Source organism: Nothobranchius furzeri, chromosome 15, assembly GCF_043380555.1.
Source record: "Nothobranchius furzeri strain GRZ-AD chromosome 15, NfurGRZ-RIMD1, whole genome shotgun sequence".
Lineage (NCBI taxonomy): Eukaryota > Metazoa > Chordata > Actinopteri > Cyprinodontiformes > Nothobranchiidae > Nothobranchius > Nothobranchius furzeri.
In genome coordinates, this window is record NC_091755.1 from 47,663,337 (window position 1) to 47,685,666 (window position 22,330).

At 46.3% G+C, this 22,330-nt stretch overlaps 1 protein-coding gene across 1 annotated transcript in view; it reads right to left on the bottom strand.

The window, feature by feature from the left end:
• srpk3 (SRSF protein kinase 3) overlaps positions 1-21,693 on the bottom strand; it is a 36,275-nt gene extending 14,582 nt beyond the window's left edge. The window contains exons 1-12 of the mRNA XM_054746221.2: positions 21,427-21,693; positions 20,831-20,927; positions 12,910-14,252; positions 11,696-11,804; positions 11,526-11,613; positions 10,880-10,967; positions 10,695-10,801; positions 7,759-7,924; positions 7,529-7,554; positions 6,805-6,897; positions 6,239-6,293; positions 4,350-4,532 (exon numbers count right to left, since the gene is read on the bottom strand). Coding sequence (XP_054602196.2) covers positions 4,350-4,532; positions 6,239-6,293; positions 6,805-6,897; positions 7,529-7,554; positions 7,759-7,924; positions 10,695-10,801; positions 10,880-10,967; positions 11,526-11,613; positions 11,696-11,804; positions 12,910-14,252; positions 20,831-20,927; positions 21,427-21,436 — 2,365 coding nt within the window. The 5' untranslated portion in view covers positions 21,437-21,693. The remainder of the gene's footprint in view (positions 1-4,349; positions 4,533-6,238; positions 6,294-6,804; positions 6,898-7,528; positions 7,555-7,758; positions 7,925-10,694; positions 10,802-10,879; positions 10,968-11,525; positions 11,614-11,695; positions 11,805-12,909; positions 14,253-20,830; positions 20,928-21,426) is intronic.
• Positions 21,694-22,330: the final 637 nt, after the last annotated feature.

The window sequence follows — 22,330 nt, forward strand, 5'->3', positions numbered from 1 at the left end:
GTCCCCAACTCAACCGTAACAGTTCAGTCCGACTCATCCCCAACTCAACCGTAACAGTTCAGTCCAACTCATCCCCAACTCAACCGTAACAATTCAGTCCGACTTGTCCCCAACTCAACCGTAACAGTTCAGTCCGACTCGTCCCCAACTCAACCGTAACAATTCAGTCCAACTCGTCACCAACTCAACCGTAACAATTCAGTCCGACTCGTCCCCAACTCAACCGTAACAATTCAGTCCGACTCGTCCCCAACTCAACCGTAACAATTCAGTCCGACTCGTCCCCAACTCAAACGTAGAACTTCAGTCTGACTCGTCCCCAACTCAAACTTAGAACTTCAGTCCGACTCGTCCCCAACTCAAACGTAGAACTTCAGTCCGACTCGTCCCCAACTCAACCGTAACAGTTCAGTCCGACTCGTCCCCAACTCAACCGTAACAATTCAGTCCGACTCGTCCCCAACTCAACCGTAACAGTTCAGTCCGACTTGTCCCCAACTCAACCGTAAAAATACAGTCCGACTTGTCCCCAACTCAACCGTAACAATTCAGTCCGACTCGTCCCCAACTCAAACGTAGAACTTCAGTCCGACTCGTCCCCAACTCAACCGTAACAATTCAGTCCGACTCGTCCCCAACTCAACCGTAACAATTCAGTCTGACTCGTCCCCAACTCAACCGTAACAATTCAGTCTGACTCGTCCCCAACTCAACCGTAACAATTCAGTCTGACTCGTCCCCAACTCAACCGTAACAATTCAGTCCGACTCGTCCCCAACTCAACCGTAACAATTCAGTCCGAATCGTCCCCAACTCAACCGTAACGATTCAGTCCGACTCGTCCCCAACTCAACCGTAACAGTTCAGTCCGACTCATCCCCAACTCAACCGTAACAGTTCAGTCCAACTCATCCCCAACTCAACCGTAACAATTCAGTCCGACTCGTCACCAACTCAACCGTAACAATTCAGTCCGACTCGTCCCCAACTCAACCGTAACAATTCAGTCCGACTCGTCCCCAACTCAACCGTAACAGTTCAGTCCGACTCATCCCCAACTCAACCGTAACAGTTCAGTCCAACTCATCCAACTCAACCGTAACAATTCAGTCCGACTCGTCACCAACTCAACCGTAACAATTCAGTCTGACTCGTCCCCAACTCAAACGTAACAATTCAGTCTGACTCGTCCCCAACTCAACCGTAACAATTCAGTCCGACTCGTCCCCAACTCAAACGTAGAACTTCAGTCCGACTCGTCCCCAACTCAAACGTAGAACTTCAGTCCGACTCGTCCCCAACTCAACCGTAACAATTCAGTCCGACTCGTCCCCAACTCAACCGTAACAATTCAGTCCGACTCGTCCCCAACTCAAACGTAGAACTTCAGTCCGACTCGTCCCCAACTCAAACGTAGAACTTCAGTCCGACTCGTCCCCAACTCAAACGTAGAACTTCAGTCCAACTCATCCCCAACTCAATCGTAACAATTCAGTCCAACTCATCCCCAACTCAACCGTAACAATTCAGTCCGACTCGTCCCCAACTCAACCGTAACAGTTCAGTCCGACTCGTCCCCAACTCAACCGTAACAGTTCAGTCCGACTCGTCCCCAGCTCAACCGTAACAATTCAGTCTGACTCGTCCCCAACTCAACCGTAACAATTCAGTCTGACTCGTGCCCAACTCAACCGTAACAATTCAGTCTGACTCGTCCCCAACTCAACCGTAACAATTCAGTCCGACTCGTCCCCAACTCAACCGTAACAATTCAGTCCGACTCGTCCCCAACTCGACCGTAACAGTTCAGTCCGACTCGTCCCCAACTCAACCGTAACAATTCAGTCCGACTCGTCCCCAACTCAACCGTAACAATTCAGTCCGACTCGTCCCCAACTCGACCGTAACAGTTCAGTCTGACTCGTCACCAACTCAACCGTAACAATTCAGTCCGACTCATCCCCAACTCAACCGTAACAATTCAGTCCAACTCATCCCCAAATCAACCGTAACAATTCAGTCTGACTCGTCCCCAACTCAACCGTAACAATTCAGTCTGACTCGTCTCCAACTCAACCGTAACAATTCAGTCCGACTCGTCCCCAACTCAACCGTAACAGTTCAGTCCGACTCGTCCCCAACTCAACCGTAACAATTCAGTCTGACTCGTCCCCAACTCAACCGTAACAATTCAGTCCGACTCGTCCCCAACTCAAACGTAGAACTTCAGTCCGACTCGTCCCCAACTCAACCGTAACAATTCAGTCCGACTCATCCCCAACTCAACCGTAACAATTCAGTCTGACATGTCCCCAACTCAACCGTAACAATTCAGTCCGACTCGTCCCCAACTCAACCGTAACAATTCAGTCCGACTCGTCAGCAACTCAACCGTAACAATTCAGTCCGACTCGTCCCCAACTCAACCGTAACAATTCAGTCCGACTCGTCCCCAACTCAACCGTAACAGTTCAGTCCGACTTGTCCCCAACTCAACCGTAACAATTCAGTCTGACTCGTCCCCAACTCAACCGTAACAATTCAGTCCGACTCGTCCCCAACTCAAACGTAGAACTTCAGTCCGACTCGTCCCCAACTCAACCGTAACAATTCAGTCCGACTCGTCCCCAACTCAACCGTAACAGTTCAGTCCGACTCGTCCCCAACTCAAACGTAGAACTTCAGTCCGACTCGTCCCCAACTCAAACGTAGAACTTCAGTCCGACTCGTCCCCAACTCAAACGTAGTACTTCAGTCCGACTCGTCCCCAACTCAACCATAACAATTCAGTCCGACTCGTCCCCAACTCAACCGTAACAATTCAGTCCGACTCGTCCCCAACTCAACCGTAACAATTCAGTCCGACTCGTCCCCAACTCAACCGTAACAATTCAGTCCGACTCGTCCCCAACTCAACCGTAACAATTCATTCAGACTCATCTCCAACTCAACTGTAACAATTCAGTCTGACTCATCTCCAACTCAACCGTAGAACTTCAGTCCGACTCGTCCCCAACTCAACCGTAACAATTCAGTCCGACTCGTCCCCAACTCAACCGTAACAATTCAGTCCGACTCGTCCCCAACTCAACCGTAACAATTCAGTCCGACTTGTCACCAACTCAACCGTAACAATTCAGTCCGACTCGTCCCCAACCCAACCGTAACAATTCAGTCCGACTCATGCCCAACTCAACCGTAACAATTCAGTCTGACTCGTCCCCAACGCAACCGTAACAATTCAGTCCGACTCGTCCCCAACTGAACCGTAACAATTCAGTCCGACTCGTCCCCAACTGAACCGTAGAACTTCAGTCTGACTCGTCCCCAACTCAACCGTAACAATTCAGTCCGACTCGTCCCCAACTCAACCGTAACAATTCAGTCCGACTTGTCACCAACTCAACCGTAACAATTCAGTCCGACTCATCCCCAACTCAACCGTAACAATTCAGTCTGACTCATCCCCAACGCAACCGTAACAATTCAGTCCGACTCGTCCCCAACTCAACCGTAACAATTCAGTCCGACTCGTCCCCAACTCAACCGTAGAACTTCAGTCTGACTCGTCCTCAACTCAACCGTAACAATTCAGTCCGACTCGTCCCCAACTCAACCGTAACAATTCAGTCCGACTTGTCACCAACTCAACCGTAACAATTCAGTCCGACTTGTCACCAACTCAACCGTAACAATTCAGTCCGACTTGTCACCAACTCAACCGTAACAATTCAGTCCGACTCATCCCCAACTCAACTGTAATAATTCAGTCTGACTCATCCCCAACGCAACCGTATCAATTCAGTCCGACTCGTCCCCAACTCAACCGTAACAATTCAGTCCGACTTGTCACCAACTCAACCGTAACAATTCAGTCCGACTCATCCCCAACTCAACCGTAACAATTCAGTCCGACTCATCCCCAACTCAACTGTAACAATTCAGTCTGACTCATCCCCAATGCAACCGTAACAATTCAGTCCGACTTGTCACCAACTCAACCGTAACAATTCAGTCCGACTCATCCCCAACTCAACCGTAACAATTCAGTCCGACTCGTCCCCAACTCAACCGTAACAATTCAGTCCGACTCGTCCCCAACTCAACCGTAACAATTCAGTCCGACTCGTCCCCAACTCAACCGTAGAACTTCAGTCTGACTCGTCTCCAACTCAATCGTAAAAAATCTTTATTCCCTGTCTGAATCAGACTTGCATCAGATTTAACAACTAAAATACATTCGGCAAACTCCCATCCTCCACCATGGTGTTGAACAAGGCTGAGTCAACAGTAGGTTTATATCTAAATGGTCCTAGTGTGTGTGCGCGTGTGTGTGTGTGTGTTCTGACCGTCATGTCCACTCGAACATCCCGACTGAGTAGAAAGTGCTGACTCAGATGTCGCTGACATCACAGAGCTGGAGAACCCCGAAAGGCCGGAGGCGGGGCTACAGAACCGGCCAGAGGTGTCCTCCACCCAGGAGCAGCTGGACTCTGAGCTTGTTTTAGTGTTGCCGTTGTGCACCACAGAAGCTGAGAAGAAAAAAGCACGCAGGTGTGATACAAGTGAAAATGATTTGAAACCATTTTAAACGTGACTGAACACCATCAGTTCCCAGGGGGAGGGTCTATTTTCTCACTGCTCCCTACAACGCAGCCATTTTCTTCATTTAACACATGTAGTGATGTGAAGGAACGGGAGTAATACGGAATCTCTGTGGAACGTCAAAATAAAATAACTTTCAAAATAAGATCGTGTTTGATAAATAGTTATTCTATCAGTAGCTACGTTTACCTGCGCCATATTCCCCCTAGCCGATTCAAACCTTGGTTGATCAGAAATCTCAAATCTCCGTTTACATAGACACCAACTGAAATGATCAGATCATGCCGTGAGTACACACACACCAAGCATTCAGTCAGATTAAATACGTGAGCATACGCAGAGTTGTCTTTCCCGCAAAAAATTTGTTAACAAACGTCGTCTTGTCCGCACGTCTTTCCCCTCGCATTTCATCGTCTTATTCTCTAGTTTGTCCGTTGACTTACGTTTTTTCCCCGTTATGGACCTTCTTCGCATTTTTTACCTGTAAGCTTTTATGTTTATGTTTATTTATGTAGCAGACGCTTTTATCCACATCGACTTACAATTTATAACCTGTAGGGCATGTTGTGATCTGTGGGGGAAACCGGAGTACTCGGAGGAAACCCACGCATGCATGGGGAGAACACGCAACTCCACGCAGAAAGGCCGCAGCCGAGTTTCGAACCTGCAACCTTCGTGCTGCGAGGTAACAGGGCTAACAACTGCGCCACCATGCAGTGTGGCACCACACACCACGCTTTTGTTTTTACTGATGGCTTTAGCTAAGCTACAGGCTCAGTGGTACGTCATGCTACCGCTCCTCCGCTAAAGGAGAGGAGAGCAGGATCACTTCTGTTTACCGACTTGTCCTGAGCGGCTGCAGAGACGGAAAGACGTCACGCTGAAGTGTGCAGTAGGAGTTATTTTACTCCAAGAATCCGAATGAGTGTGTACATGGACATCAATCGGAACGATGATCAGACAAAACCACATACACCAATCGGAATGGATTTTCATTCCGATCAGGCCGATCAGAATATTCCGATTGGCATGGTTACGTGAAGAATATTTTATCTGATAGGGCGTTCTTTTTGATTGTGTATGCTCATGTAAACATAGCTCATGCTTGTTGCATTATGGATCAATGACCATAACATGTAGATGGAGGTATTGTTATGGTCTGAGTTTGGAACAAAGGGTTATCAGCCTACGTCTTTGAGCCATCCTAACCTAGCCTATCCTCATGCCACACCACCACCAAGCATGGTGGTCTCCATCTTTTCCTCCAACTGTCCAAAGGACATTCCTTGGACAAACTGTCCTCTATACCTCCTGTCCATAGTAAAACCATCTCACTGGAGGATGAAGAGCTTTCTGATTGGTGCAAGCAAATCAGCTTTAGTAGCCATGTGGGAATGTGGTGGACTTCAGAAGGAGAGCTTCAGGACGCCACACCGAGACCACCCTGTTCTTAGAGAAGCATGAATGCTGCCGTCTTTAGGCCACCAAGTGTAGCTTAGCAATTAATCATCACCATTACTCCAACACTCATCTTAAGCACCATTTGTTTTGTGAAGAATCACAAAGTGGGAGGGACTGAAGGCAAAACTAGCTCTTGTGCACTAGCGTAGCCTCTAGTGTGCTCTGTACTCACAGCAGGTGGCATCAGCGTCGTCAGGTTTCAGCAGACCCTCCTCTTCCTCCATCCTCTGAAGACAAACAAATCAAAAGCATTCTCTGACCAATGACGTGTTTCAGTGTTGATGCATCATTGTAGATGTGGTATAATTGTTGTTGTACCACAGTATTATTACTCTTATTGTAGTACCATTAGTACCTACTTAGCGCAGCTCCAGTTGATTCAACTCAACTCTACACGGTTCAGGTGGTGTTCCATTACAACTGAGAAACGGTGCATGGTAGTGACGTTGAACACTGCTCAGCCTCTGGCTTTTTGTCAGACTGAACCAGAAAAAGGCTGCAGGTGGTGGAGCAGCAGCCAAAAAACTCTGGAGCAACCAGTGACTCCGCCCCCTAGCCGATCAGTAGCAGACAGTGGCTGGCGTGCTTTCGGCCTGACACGCTTGCAACCAAATCAAAGCTGGTACTGAAAAACCCTGTAGCTGTTACTGATGGAAATGGCGGCCAACCGGACCAAATGGATTTAAGTCACGCTGACTAGGTACTGATGGAGTCGAAGCTTTAATGAGGTGTTCTTACCCGGATATCCAACAGCCTCTCCTCCAAGAGGCGCTGCTGGCGTTTCGCTTTTCTCTTCAACTTTTTCTTCTTGTTTTTAGACAACCTCCCTACCTGCACACACACACACACACACACACACTGAGACACTGCAGCAGGACAGTAGAGGCTCAAATGTACGAGTTGAGGGGTGTGGCTAGATGAACCGTTATGTGCTTGAGGGAGGATGTTTGAAGATGTCGTTTCTGTGATGTCCACTAGGTGCTGCTCTCTAAACTTGAAGGTTGTAAATGAACTCTAACTTATTGATGAAGCTGCAGTGACCCCACCCAGTGCTTGTACTGGTTGAAGTGGTCACATGATGCAGCAGAAATCTGTTTGGAATCAAACTGTTCGACACACAGAGGTGATAAGCTTTGCTAAAGGTTCACACACCTGAAAGATTGCTACCTAAGCAGGTAAATGCAACACCCGGGTCACAGGTGTCGGCTGTGAAACTACCCTGAACTAAATGGATGCGGCGCATTACTGGAAAAGATTTAAACCTCCAATTAAAACCGAAACACAGAGATTGGCTTAGAATTCATTTCCTTATTAAACAACCACAGAGACTCCTTTTCTGGAGTCCTGAGACAAAAGACTTTTTCATCAGGACTTGGGGCTTTTTTTTCTTTTTATGTTTGTTTGATTAATAGTGTTCATGTAACCAATCAGATCACAGCAGACATCACACCTGGAAACTTACCTGTACATTCCTAGGAGCCATACTAACTAGAACACGGATGAGAAGGAAACATCAGGAAGCAAAGATGAAAAACAGGAAAAGACAGAAAACAAACTGTAAGAGCAGAAAGCAGGAAGACGGAAAACCAGCACTCCCAGTAAAAGCCACAGCTCCTATGTAACTAGACTGTTCTTGTCTTGTCTGAACTCCCAACACCTCCAACCTCTGATGACCAACCACCTCCTACTTACCTGATGAGCCAGAAGGGGGTGGGGCTCCCTCTCTCTGCCAGATGGTGGCTTCAGCTGCCAATCTTCTGATGTAAACATCATCAACAACCAATAAGATGTTTTCTGGTTTGATGTCTGTGTGGATGATCTTACACTTGGTGTGGAGGTAGTCAAGTCCCTGCAGCACCTGCAAGCACAGACAGGTCCAACTCAATCTCAGTCAGAGCTGCTCAACTAGCCCCAGCTGGACATTAACGCACCCACAGCTAGTTAATGATTCAGAATCCTAAATAGCCACCCTGTTGGTTTGTTTTTATTAAGATCCCCAATAGCCACCATTAAAACAGTTGCTTTTCTTCCTGGGGTCACATCATCATCAAATAAACCTAAGAAATGCATCAACACTGGGCTCACAAGCAAACAATCCGTTTTCATCTACAATATTGATAAGAATACACAACAATACAACAACTAGATATAACGCATCTCACAGCAACATAAAAACACTATTTCTCCACACACAAAAGACAATAAAATAAACAATTAAACCATAAAGGAAATAAAACATCAAATTCATAAGTTCTTCCAACTCATGTCAAACAAAACGGGTATAAATAAATAATCTCAACCTCTTACAAAAATCATTCCTTTGTAACGGACCCCTCAAGAATTACGGTAAACCATTCCATTCCACCATTGCTCTATAAAATACTGACCTTTGAACAAAGTTAGTTCGACTAGCTGGCAACATGAAACAACCATCAGCTTGACGTGTAGCATGATGGTGAACATCCTTAAAGGTGCATTATGGAAGTCTGACAGCCAAAACTTGTATAGAAATAATAAATGTCTTCTTCATACGTTCTCCTGCAATGCCCTTGTCCTGTAGAATGAGCCCTGGCATTTTTACTGTGATTGCCTGTTTTTCTGTAAAATCACAGAAAAAGAGAGATGCTCGGGTCGAGCAGGCTGCTTCATGCGCGTTCACGCTCAGGCATCGCCCGTAGCATTTGCTATCCGTAGCTTTAGCAGCAAAGAGAGAGGCAGTGCCACTTTGTCGCTGTTCCTAACGTCTAGTGACAAAGCTAGCTACATTTCTGAGGACCCTTAGCTACTTTCTGTAGAACTTTCTTCTAGATATTTCCTGCAAATTAGCAAGAAAATAGCCATTTTAGCTCCGAACCGTTCTTTGAACGTTGTTTCAGCTGTCATCAAGGATATAAATGTTAGTCTGAATGTTACTGGTGTTTAGCTCACCTTGTAAGATGTCTGACTCTCATACAGAAGACCTGGGTTTGATTCTGGATGTGAACATTGTTCATTTAGAGTTTCTTTTTTACATTAATGGTATATTTTTACAGTAAGATGCCCAAATATTTATTTGAGACTCGCCGAACGGCATTGAATTCACAGATAAAAAAGATGTGGGTTCAACTTTCATTTTGGAACAATTTTTCAAGCAAGGGAAGGGAATGATCTGAGCATGCAGGAGGACTGACCCATCATAAACCTTTGTCGGCTGTGCTGAAGAGAAAGGTACAGAACCAAATTATTTAATTAATTAGCTGCACGTTCTCCTGTCCTCTGTCCTTCGGGCCAGCCACACACACACACACACACACACACACACACACACACACACACACACACACACACACACACACACACACACACACACACACACACACACACACACGGGACTGTCTCAGCTGTTATTTTCATTAAGGAGTGTGCACGTACAGCATGTGCGCCTCGTGCACGAGCCTACTAATGAAGCTGCAGTTACGCTTTTGGCCTGAGGGGGCAATCGCGAGCATAAAAATTCAAAAGTCTGTAAAGTCCCTTTAAAGAATGTCAGCTGATTAAAAAAATGTCAGCTGTTTGTGTATTTATAAAATTCCTAATAAGTTTTATAAGTAAATACTTTAATTTGATTTGAAGTTTGTATATTTAAACTTTGAGTGAAATAAAGTATTGAATTGAATTGAATTGAATCTACTCCTTACACCCATCCTCACAGCTCTCTCTACATGAACAATTCAGAATCAACCCAGCTGCCTTGTTTTGTGCTACCTGTAATTTGTTTAAGCTAGCTTCCGTAGTGGCGGCCCAAATTACTGCACAACAGTCCAAGTGACACAAAACTGATTCAACCAATTATTTTCTACTTCAACTCAAGTTTATTTATAAAGCGCCAAATCACGACAAGAGTCGTCTCAAGGCACTTTGCACAGTAAACATCCCAATACAGGTCAGTTCATTAAGCCAGTCAGTTAAAAGTTTCCTATATAAGGAACCCAGCAGGCTGCATCAAGACACGATGCACAAATTCAACACCAGGAGCGTACTGCAGATTTCCTTTCTCAGCATCTCGATTCACTCCCAAAATACGTACACGACATTTCCTTCAGTGGTTCTCCAAGCGATCCATCTTCTCCTTTAGGTCAGAATTCTCTTTAGTCAAACTTTCAGTTGCATAACTCTGGTGACCGTGCTGTTTCATGACTCCTCCATTCTACCGACTCTTTTCGCCCATTCAGTCACATCCCTTTTAATCTCATCCAGTTGAGGCTGAAGTTTTTCAACAACAACATTAATTTCTTCCTTTATGATGGATCTGATCAACTCCGACAGCTCCCCAACATTCATCTTATCTGCCGTGATGATCACCGACACCTGTTCCTCCAGACCCAGTTCACTCGGCTTCACTTGCGTCCTCCAATCCCTTTTCGACATATCACACGTCGTCCCTTTCTGATCATCAACTCTCAATAACTTGCTTCACCGCTTTGTATCAGAGAGAGAGAGAAATAAATCTTATTTTACAACCATTTCTCAGGTGTTAATCCATTCATCTGAGAATGGCGTCTCACTCCGCTCAGCTTCGACGCCCACACCATGTGCATGCATAGCTGTGCGTCTAATATAATAAACGCTCAGTGCTTTGTGCCTGTTACCTGCTTGATGATGGTTTTGACGCAGACCAGAGGAAATCCCATATAATTTGACTTAATGATCCATTTTAACAACTGGTGACCCAAAACCTCCATAACCATACAAACATCTGAGAGACGCTGAGGAAATTACTCACTCACAGGTGGGCAGACAGACAGACAGACAGACAGGTAATAGTGAAGGATACGAACTCCATTGGCCCCAGAAATTTTGAAGTCATCAATAAGCTGGACAATGGTTTCCCTGTGAGGGTCAGAGGGGTCACTATCCCTGACCTAGAGAGGGTTAGAGAGACAAGTTTTGTGAGTACACCTGTTGATGTGGCTGGAGGAGACGTCTAAAGCCGGTTTTCCAACAGCAGTGCTCAGCCAAAAACGGTTTGGTACAGCGTGGGTTAGACAGCTCAACAGAGTTGTTGGGTTTCCGTGCCAACTCTAACAATAAGTGGGTGTGCTTGTCATAGCACACTGTGGGACCAGCGGCCCTCACAATCTATTCTCGAGACAAAAGTAGTAAGAGGTGATCAGTATGCCACACAGAAACGACACAACAGTAGCACTCTTGAACATTCAGCTCAGTCTGGCTTTTCGTTAGACTCTAAACCAGGAAATGGTTGCAGCCGGCGAGGCACCAGGCAGAAAACTCCGTAACACTTGGTGACTCCACCCCCTAGCTAATCAGTGGCTGACTGTTGTGGATACAGACTGGGTCAGCCCGCTAGGATCCACAATAAAGTAGGTGATAAAATGTTTGGGGAAAGTTGGAAAAGCTTTCCAACCGAACCCTCCGAGTTACGCTGAGTAGTGCTGTTGGAAAGGGGTCAAAACACTCACACATCGAAGCAGTTTGATCTCATCCAGAGCTGTCTCAGTATAATGTGGAGCACTCTTCACCACCTTCATCGCCACAAAACGCTTCTTTCTAAAAGAAGAACATATTCAGAGCCTTTGACAACACCATCTGTGGAAAGTTTGCAAAACCCTTTAAATGTGGCGCATCTTACTGCAGGTCCCAGCAGAGCCAGACTGTGGAGAAATGTCCCCAGCCCAGTTTCCTTACAACATGGTACCTCCCATTAAACAGATCCCCAATCTTCACTGGATAGTAACCACCTGAAACAGACCAGAGTGACACTCATTTAAAGTTCTCAGGATCCTCTTTGGTGGAACCTGATTCCAGTTTCCATCTGTGACATTCAGACATTCTTTTGGGATTACTCTTTATGGTTATCTAGGGTTAGGGTTAAGAGATTCATCTCTTTAGTTTTCAGTGTTTTAGTGAAAACTGGACTCCACCAGGGCTACCCTCTGTCACCGGTTCTATTCACAATTTCATTTTGAATCCAACAGAACCAGTGCTGTAAGTGGGCCGGTACGCACCAGTAAACAGTATCAGAACATTTCAATTTAACCTCTTAGCGCATTGTGTCTTATTTCTAGCATCCGGGGCATACAGGTAGCTTTTTCCTGCTATTGAGCAGTCAAAATCTCCAAAATGACTGAAAAAAACTGTTCTTTCTTTATGTAGACATTAGCTGACACAGTCATCACATGCCTGTTCAATGTTGTGTGGTATACCACGACAACACCTGGGTTGTGGTCCCAATTTTTCAAAAGTAGGACAAGAGAGCCTGTTCTAGCTGTCAAGAGATCAAACTCCTCAGCTACCCTGGGTAAGTCTATTCTAGAATCTCATCTAGGGCCCACCTCTCACCTAGGGTGGATATTTGGATGTAAGCAGTTGAAATTATGTTCCTTGGCAGAGTTGCTGGTCTCAGTGTCAGAAGTCAGATGAGGAGGTTCGTCATCTATCACACAGAAGACCTGCTAAACCTTCACATCTAAAAGAGTCATCTCATGCAATCTCAGTATCTGTTTAGCATGCCTCTTGGTCACTTTTTCTCGAAGTCTTCCAGCCACATGCCAAAGGAAAAGTACCCCATGTATTTTCTTCTTGACCAGGTAACACATTAGGATCCCTCAGAAGAAGCTGGAACATGTTGCCTGGGAGTAGGTCTGAGTCTCGCCCAAAAGACACCTGGAGAAGCTGACTTCCTACTACACCACCACTTTGCACGGATCTCTGAGATTACGTAGTTGTAACATAGTGCAATATAAATATAAAAACCATAAAATGAAAGTGTTTTACTGAGCTAAATAGCCCATTTGCATCATGCATCAACTAATTCTTGTAATGTTTTTATTTTTATAATCATACCTTTACAATAATCTGATGGGTCTTCCTGTTCTTCATCATCAGACCCCAGCAGCTGAACAGGTGGTGGGGTTAACCCTATAGGAGGGCTCTGAGCTGAGGGGGGTGGGAAAGGTTGTGTTGGTCCTGAGGGGGTTGTGGGAGCAAGGCCAGAAGGACAGTCAACAGAGTCCAGAGAGCAGGGAAAGGGGGTAGAAGAGGAGCCCAAAGAGGAGTAAAGGTGTGGAGAGACACTGGAGGCAAATGTGACTGAGGACGGAAGAAACTGATCAGTGTAGGTGGAGTTTAAGGAGAGAGTGGGAGGAGTTTGAAAATTATATGAGGAAGATTCTGGTAGGGATTCAGAGGCAATACCTTGAGATATACTTGGAGATGTTTTGAAGAGCTCAGTTTGGCTGTCTGAGCAAATTAATTGTAGAGATGGGCTACGCAAATTAAGACCACTTTGAATAATATTATGATTAACAGTTGGCAGTGATTGGCCAGATGTGTGGATGGGCTTGTCTAATTTGGAGGAAGATGACTGGCTGAGACACTGGGATGTTTGAAAGGTAGTTTCACAAATACTGAAGGCGGCTACAGGGAAATCTCTGATATCTAGATTGGAGAGTGGTCTACACTGAGGGCTGTGGGCCTTTGGTGACCTTGATCTCCGGTGGGGGCTGTGTGGTTTTGGTGACTGGATTGCCTGGTGGGGGGTGGGGGCCATTGGTGACAGGGATCTCTGGTGGGGGCTGTGTGGGTTTGGTGACTGGATTGCCTGGTGAGGAGTGTATGCATTTGGTGACTGGGTTGTTTGGTGGGATCTTGGTGACTGGGTTGTTTGGTGGGGGCTTTGGGTGTTTGGCGACTGGGATGTCTGTCGGTGACTTTGGGCATTTGGTGACTGGGTTGCCTGGTGGGAGCTTGGCGACTGGTTGGTGCGGTGGGGACTGTGGGCCGCTCTTGACAGGTTTGTTTGTTGGGAGTTATGGGGATGTGGTGAATGGGTTTTCTGGGTGAGGTTCTGGGGGTCAAGTGACTGAGCCGTCAGGTTAGGGCTCTGGATGCATGGCGAATGGCTTCTTTGTGGACTCTGGGGGGGTGGGGACGGAGTTTTCTGGTGGTTGCTCTGGAGGTACGTGGACTGGATTGTTTGGTGGGGACTCTGAGAGTGTGATGGTATCTGTGCTACACTTTGAGACACTAATGTGGTAGCTTCATGTAAATCTTTTGCATCTGTTGTTGCAGTGTTAACTGGAGATCTTTGAGGGGCTTGATGGTCTTTTTGGAGATCGCTTTCCAATGGTGTCTGGCAAGGATTGCCATCAGCTTTTACACTCTGAGACTCGGAGAGCTCATTAGGCCTGAAATGGAAAGGAACATTTAAAATATCTTCAAAGAATGAAAAAAACTACGGAATACAACACAAGACATTTATAAAACATTGATAACATTAATCCAGTTTAATTTGTCACAATTTTTAAACAGAAGGGATCTTAAGAAAATTCAATCACTTTTACATCATCTGCAAACTGCCTCTTCCCAGTAGGCTCACAAGGAGCTGGTGCCTTTAGCAGTCACCAGGAGAAAGGCAGGGCTCACCCTGGATGGCTAACCAGTCTATCTCAGGGTCACACATAGAGAAACAATCTCACACACACTGTTACGGAAATGTTATGTTATTATTTCTTAATCATTGATTCAATCATCTGAATGTAATATGTATTTCTCTATGCCTAAATGTATGCTCATTTATTCAGCCACACCCACACTCACACAGACACTCCCACACACACACACACACTTTCTTATCTAATGTTATAAATAAACTGAGAATTCAGGAGCTCGGGGCAGTAGCCTTGTAGCTTCCGCCTCCTCACTGCAATCTGGAAACTTGTCTGTCATTTGTCTATTTTTCTCTGGTTGCAGGCACTGAGTTGTTAATAAAATCCTTGACACACACACAATAGGGATAAATAGGAACACCCAATTAACCAAATACTGTGTGCCTATTTCCATTTGTGGGTGGAAACCAGGGATACTCAGAGAAAATCCAAACATGCAAGGAGAGAACTTTATTTATTTGTTATGGAAAAATTTATGCTTATTAATTCTTGATCATGGACTCAATTAACTGAATGTAAATGTATTGCTCTGTTACGGCTACCAGTCTGGCCAGTGAGATCCAGGAGCCAGGATCACCCAGCCCCGGTGATCAGCCTGACACCGCCCCTCCTCCTCCTCTCTTCCAGGCTGCCGAGGAGCTCAGCTGAGCTGAATCCTGCTGATTACCAACACCTGGATAAAAAGGCTGCTCCTTCCACACGTAGCCGGGGGATCTGCCAAAACGTAAATATTTTTCTACGTTTTGGCCTGTCATCCACACGAAAACGGAGTTTTTTCACACGAAAACGGATCTTTTTAAAAACTCCGGCCAAAGTGAAGATCTGCGTTTTCTCCGTTTTGGGTGTCTGCGTGTGGACAGACAAAACCGGAGTTTTAAGGTCCGCAACGTCACTTTCCGCGACAAAAAATGCTGACATCACGTGTGCGACCTGTGTTTACACTAGCCGACAGCATGGATGCCCTCAGAGCTGCGCTCGCTTTATCAATTGTCCAAGCGCTTTTTGCTCGTTTGTTTTTGCAAGCGGAATTACTGCTCCTTGCGGAAGACCACAGACGAAGGACGAGGTTAAGAACGGGGGAAGTACTGCCACCTACAGGTCTGGCATGTCCTTAACAACGTATTTATCCGGGTACGTGTGGACAGAGTTATTTTTTTAAACGAGGTGGTGTGGATGCAAGTTTTTGGAGGGGCGGATATTCGTTTTTAAAAAACCCGGCTAAGTGTGGACTAGGCCTGGGAGGCAGCAGTGCAGGGGTTCTGCTGTCCTCCAGGTCTCGTCTCGTTTTCAACCCTTTTGTTTGGATGAGTTTTATCGTTTAAACTCTGAGTGATCCAGAGGGACCTTTTTGTGTGTTTGTTTTAAGGTTAACTTAGTTTGTTGCAATTTTATTGACTCCGGTTTTAAACACCTTCGTTCCGGTAAAACTTTTTCAATAAGTGTTAACCAGGTGTTTTTCGTCAGTAGATTGTTTTCAGACTTTTATCAACTTCGGGATTTTAAGAACACCTTCGGATCGGTAAAACTTAGTATAAGTTTTTACCAGGTGTTTTTATAGTTGATGATTTGTGTGATGTTAACCTTTTTTGAGAGTTTTGTTTGTTTTTGCATTATCTTTATATGCTAGCCATCTGTTTGCTTGTTTTTAGAACCTTTTACTACAAATAAAACCATTTTAAACTCCACTGTCACATTTCTTATGTTACCCCCTCCTTCGCATTTTAACATCTCCTGTCGGGGACGTAACATGCTCTATGCCTCTTTGCATCACACACACACATACACACACACTCTCCCCCTCTCTCTCCATCTCTTGGCATAATAAACTCTGTGACCGGATGTTCGGGGCATTTTGCCTCGTGCATTATGCCACAGTTATAACTGTTTGACTTGTCTGCTCATTGTCTCCTCCTCTCTTCACTATAGCAAATGGGTTATTGATAAACATATTGATGAAATCCATGACAATTTATTTAACATTTATTTAACCAGAGGAGTCGATTGAGAACTCATTCTCATGTATGACGGTGATCTGGCCAAGAGGCAGCAGCAACAGACACATAGTTAGCTTTACACCCTAAATAACGATAAGATAAAAATAAGATAAAACAGTTAGAGACAAAGGACAGTTCTAATATATGTACAAGCAACCAAAACAGACTTTAAACAATCTTTAATTACTCAGAAGCAGGAACATTGATCAGAAACGATTGATTGCAATAAATTATTGAAGGTAGATAATGGAAAGTAGGCAGTGAGCTTTAGTGATTTTGGCAGCTCATTCCAGTCGTTGGAAGCAGCAAACTGGAATGTGGAGTGGCCAAAGGAGGTGCGAGCTTTGGGAATAACCATAGAGATTAAGTTACTGGAACATAAATTGTGCTGGTTGTTGGAAGTGATGAGTAATGAGCGAAGAAGTGACGGGATCTACCGATGATTGGTTTGTGTATGAACTGATACCAATGTAACATCCTGCAGGAATGGAGTGACGGCCAGTTAACGAGTGAGTACAGATCACAATGATGAGTAGTGAAAGGGGCACCAGTGACAAAACAGGTAGCTGAGTGATAAATGATAGAGTTTATGAAGACGTTTGTTGGAAGCAGTTCTATAAATGATGTCATCGTACTCTAAAGCCTGGTTTATGCTTCTCCGTCAGCTCCGCAAGGGACAGACACGCACGGATTGACGGAAGCGTTTTGCTCTTTTACTTCTCCGTCTCCTGGAGAGTGTTGCAAAGCAATTGCCCGGCAGGACAACAGAGGGCGTAGCGCTGTTCTGTGGTATCCTGCCGTGTATCCGGTCCAAGATAGTGTGTTTATATTGTTTTTTGTGTATGTAAGAGACTTTTAACACGGACATATTTGTCTCTCATTCTCCCACCTCTTCATGCGCTCCCCACCTCTAAACCCACGTTTCCTGTCATTTCCGTCCACAAATAAAACGCTTGCTGCGTATCTTTTCACTCCTCCAGTCACGGGAAGATGAAACTTTCATATTTTTAGAGTTTTTTCGCGAGGTATTCTTCAAGCTTCTCCCTGTCTGCCGCTAGTTATCCTCGGCTCTCTTTGCAATGGCGGCGCTGTAAACAACAGCGGGTTCTCCTTCCCATGGGCTCACCACTTGTGGGAGGAGCCAAAGGAGTCGGGTGTAATGTATGATGGCCGAAGGCAGGGACCTTGTCTGATCCTCTGCTACAGAAGCTCACCTGACGCATGGCTCTGGAACCAGTTTCCTTGAGAGGGGCAAAACACTCTACCACTCTGGAGTTGCTCAGACTGAAAGGCACCAAGCAAGGGTGGGCATACAAGTTGCCCGATCTTGGTGCCTGTATGTATGGGTTTACCTCGGTGAATGAAAGGGTAGCCTCCTACTGCCTACATGTGGAGGGAAGGGTTCTGACTGTTGTCTGCGCTTATGCACCAAACTGCAGTTCAGACTACCCACCATTTTTGGAATCGTATTGTAAGGGTCTGCTGGGAATGTCTGTCAGAAGAAGTTTAAATTCCTAGCTCCAACAGAACTTTCAAAATGTTCAGGGGAGGCAGGGGACACAGAGTCCGACTGGGCCATGTTCCGTGCTTCCATTGTCGAGTCAGCCAACCAGAGCTGCTCCACCATCCAACGCCTCAGGAGGGGAAAGCAGTGAGCTACCAACACTGTTTAATGTAAGGATGGTGTGCTGCTGACCTCGACTCGGGACGTTGTGGATCGGTGGGCAGAGTACTTCGAAGACCTCCTCAATCCCACTGGTGCATCTTCCAGTGAGGAAGCAGAGTCTGAGAATTTTGGGTTGGCTCTCTCCACTTCAGTCTCTGGTGCTGAGGTCACTAAGGTGTTCAAAATGCTCCACGGTGGCAAGGCTCCGGGGGTGAATGAGATCTGCCCAGAGTTCCTTAGGGCTCTGGATGTTGTAGGATTGTGTTGGCTGACGCGCCTCTGCAATATCGCGTGGACATTGGGGGCAGCACCACTGGATTGGCAGACCGGGGTGGTGGTCCCCCTATTTAAAAAGGGGGACCGCAGGGTGTGTTCCAACTACAGGGGGATCACACTCCTGAGCCTCCCTGGTAAGGTCTATTACGAGCTTCTGGAGAGGACGACCAGTTCTATACCCTTAGGAGAGTCCTGGAAGGTGCATGGGAGTTTGCCCAACCAATCTACAAGTGTTTTAAAGATTTGGAGAAACGGTTAGACCGCGTCCCTCGGGGGGCACTTTGGGGAGTACTTCAGGAGTATGGGGTACCAGGCCCTCTGATACGGACTGTTAGGTCCCTATATGACCGGTGTCAGAGCTTGGTCCACATTGTCAGTAGTAAGTTGGGCATGTTTTTGGTGAGAGTTGGACTCCGCCAAAGCTGTCCTTTGTCACCAATTCTGTTCATAACTTTTACGGACAGAATTTCTAGGTGCAGCCAAGGTGTTCAGGGGAACCATTTTGGTGGCCTAAGGATTGACTCTCTGCTTTTGCAGATGATTTGGTCCTGTTGGCTTCATCAGAACGTGGCCTCCGGCTCTTACTGAAGCGGTTCGCAGCAGAGTGTGAAGCAGCTGGGATGAGAATCAGCTCCTCTAAATTTGAGAACATGGTCTTGATTCGGAAAAGCGTAGAATGCCTTCTCTGGGTCAGGGATGAGGTCCTGCCCCAAGTGGAGGAGTTTAAGTATCTCGGGGTCTTGTTCATGAGTGAGGGAAAACTGGAGCATGAGATCGATAGGCGGATTGGTGCTGCATCTGCAGTGATGCGGGCGTTGTACCAGTCTGTCGTGGTGAAGAGAGCTCAGTCATAAGGCGAAGCTCTCGATTTACCGGTCGATCTACGTTCCTACCCTCACCTATGGTCATGAGCTTTGGGTAGTGACCAAAAGAATGAGATTGCGCATACAAGCGGCTGTGATGAGTTTTCTCCGCAGGGTGGCTGGGCTCTCCCTTTGAGATAGGGTGAGATGCTCAGTCATCCGGGAAGGGCTCGGAGTGCAGCTGTTGCTTCTCCTAATCGAGAGAAGCCAGTTGAGGTGGCTCAGGCATCTGGTCAGGATGCCTCTCTGGTGAGGTTTTCCGGGCAGGTCCAACCGGGAGAAGACCTAACGGAAGACCCAGGACACGCTGAAGGGACTGTCTCACGGCTGGCCAGGGAACACGTTAGGATTCCCCCCGAGGAGCTGGCCCAAGTGGCTGGGGAAAGGAAAGTCTGGGTCTCCCTGCTTAGGCTACTGCCCCCGCGACCTGACTTCGGATAAGGGGCAAAAAATAACGTGACGGACCATTCAGAAAAGTTTCTGCAATCATTAGATTGTCGCTCTCAGCAGTAATAACTGCCACAAATTACTTCCTGTTTATGACTTTTGTCAAAAAATGACCAGTTTCTGTGAAGGTTTTCTGAATATCACTGCTAACCAGATTTAAATGTGACATTTTATTAAAAAAAAAAAACGAAAACAACTCACATTATTTTGTGCTTCCATGAGGGGTCTCTGCTGCCTCTATCAAACCTTGTTAGCCTAAAACCATTTCAAAAATTTCCAGATTGTGACATCACAATAAGTGAAACTAGCACAGAACTCCCCTCGGCTGCAGATTCTAGAGTAGCAGCAGCTCTACTCAGAGCCCCTCACCTCAAAGCAGCCAATGAAGGAATTAGTGGGTGTGGCCACTGACCACAGAACTACTATAACTTATAAAAAGTCAGAATATGTCTCCTTTAACCTCCTGTCGAGTTTTGGTTTACATTAAAGTCAAGAGATTTGCGCATGCACACGCACACGCACACACACACACACACACACACACACACACACACACACACACACACAGTCTATTTTAATGCAGATGAGGAGATCCTCAGAGGTGTCATGTAGAGCTGGTGTGTGTGTGTGTGTGTAGAGGGACGGGGTGCATGATCCTAGTCTCTGGGTCTATTTCGGGATCAGTTTGAGTCACTGAACCTGCTCCTGTCAGTGTCACTACAGTTCAGAGGCGTTTGATTCCCATTAAAAAGTTCATTAAGTTTTACCTCCAGGCACACAAGACCAGTTAGGGACTGGTCAGGGGCCGGTGAGGGGCCAGTAATCAGGAGACTCTTAATTAAGATGAATCAAAGATTAATCAAATTCAGAGTAGGGCTCTGAGGTCACTTCCTGTAGAAGCAGGATACAGGATTTATCTATATGGTTCCTGTGTGTGTGTGTGTGTGTGTGTGTGTGTGTGTGTGTGTGTGTGTGTGGTGTGTGTGTGTGTGTGTGGTGTGTGTGTGTGTGTGTGTGTGTGTGTGTGTGTGTGTGTGTGTGTGTGTGTGTGTGTGTGTGTGTGTGTCTCACCGGTTGTCATCAGCTCGAGGTCTCCGATGTTTTTTGCATCGTCTTCTGTGCTTCTTGCCTGTGCCACCGGAACTTCCGGTCGCTGTGTTGACAGCAGCTGATAGAAGGAACACCACCAAACTCCAGTCAGAAAACGTTTAATTTAAGAAGCCGATGCAGACATTTCCAAACCTTTGAGGGTTAAATTAGAGGACGCAGTTTTCCTCTATTACACTGACCTGAAAAATACTCAGGCCTGACGTCACACCCCATTCAGAGACAGATACGCAGTAAAACACGAGACAGACCCCTCAACAACTCACTTTCTCATAGCAGCAAAACACCAACAGAGGAAGGCAGGAAATAGCAACAGCTGAGGATTCAAACCTCTGACCTGAATTAACCAGAGGTCCTGAGAGCTCCGATCATCAGCCGAATTTATCCTTACATGTTTATAAAAAATAACAAATAAAGCTTAAACGATTCAGGAGGAATCTATCTGCTGTGAGGGAACGCTGCACATAAATATTCCATTACTTAACTGGAGTCCGGCGGTAAAGTTTGCACACGACAACTTGATATTTCTGATTGACAGACGATCTGGACCATATTTTTACCTATCAACATCTTGGCTCTGGCCCTCCAGCCGAACCGAGTCGGGGTCCTTCTTAAGACGCACCACAATAACTTGCTGACACCGGGAGACAGAACAACCGGAGGGAGAGCGGTCCGGTGGTCCACTAGAGCCCTCCCTCCACCACCACACGGGTCGGACCGGGCTGCGGCCTGTAAGTCAACTGATGAAGGTTCGCTTCCTTTAGCCGCGTTAGCAAATGGACCAGCGGTTGTCCGGGTTCCGACCCAGTCTCTGTCTGTGTGCCGCCTTTAGGGGCAGGTCTTCTCCGTTATCCTGGCGGTTCCACACGTGCTGTCTCGGTTCTACCGACAACGAACTCAACAGCTGTTCACATCTACACACTGGACACTAGGCTCTGCGCATGCGTACTGACCGAGAACCCTCTGTTAGCCCCGCCCACCATCACCTCCCACTCCATTGGAGGAGTGGCGTGCAGCATGTGAAGAGGGTCAAATGCATGAGTTGGCAGGTTGGCGGCAGTCACGTGTCCCTCTCTCACACACACACACACACACACACACACACACACACACACACACACACACACACACACACACACACACACCGATCTCATGAGCTCTATTCCATTTTCAGTCCCTTCCATAATGAACCATGTCATCATTGGCTGCTATCAGGTAGGCTCTGATATCTGGGAGGGACTGGGAGTAGAGCTGCTGCTGCTCGTCCAGCATCACAGCTTGGGGCTGCTAATTTATCCATTTGTGACATCACAGTTTAGGACTTTTTGTAACGGCTCATTTTAGGTACATAATTCAAAAGCTGTTTTAGCAAATCTGCAAACACGCTAAACGCAAACACGGTCACAGAACACTCATCCCTCCCATCACGTATCTTCTTTGAGATGCTTCTGCTGAAACAGAAAC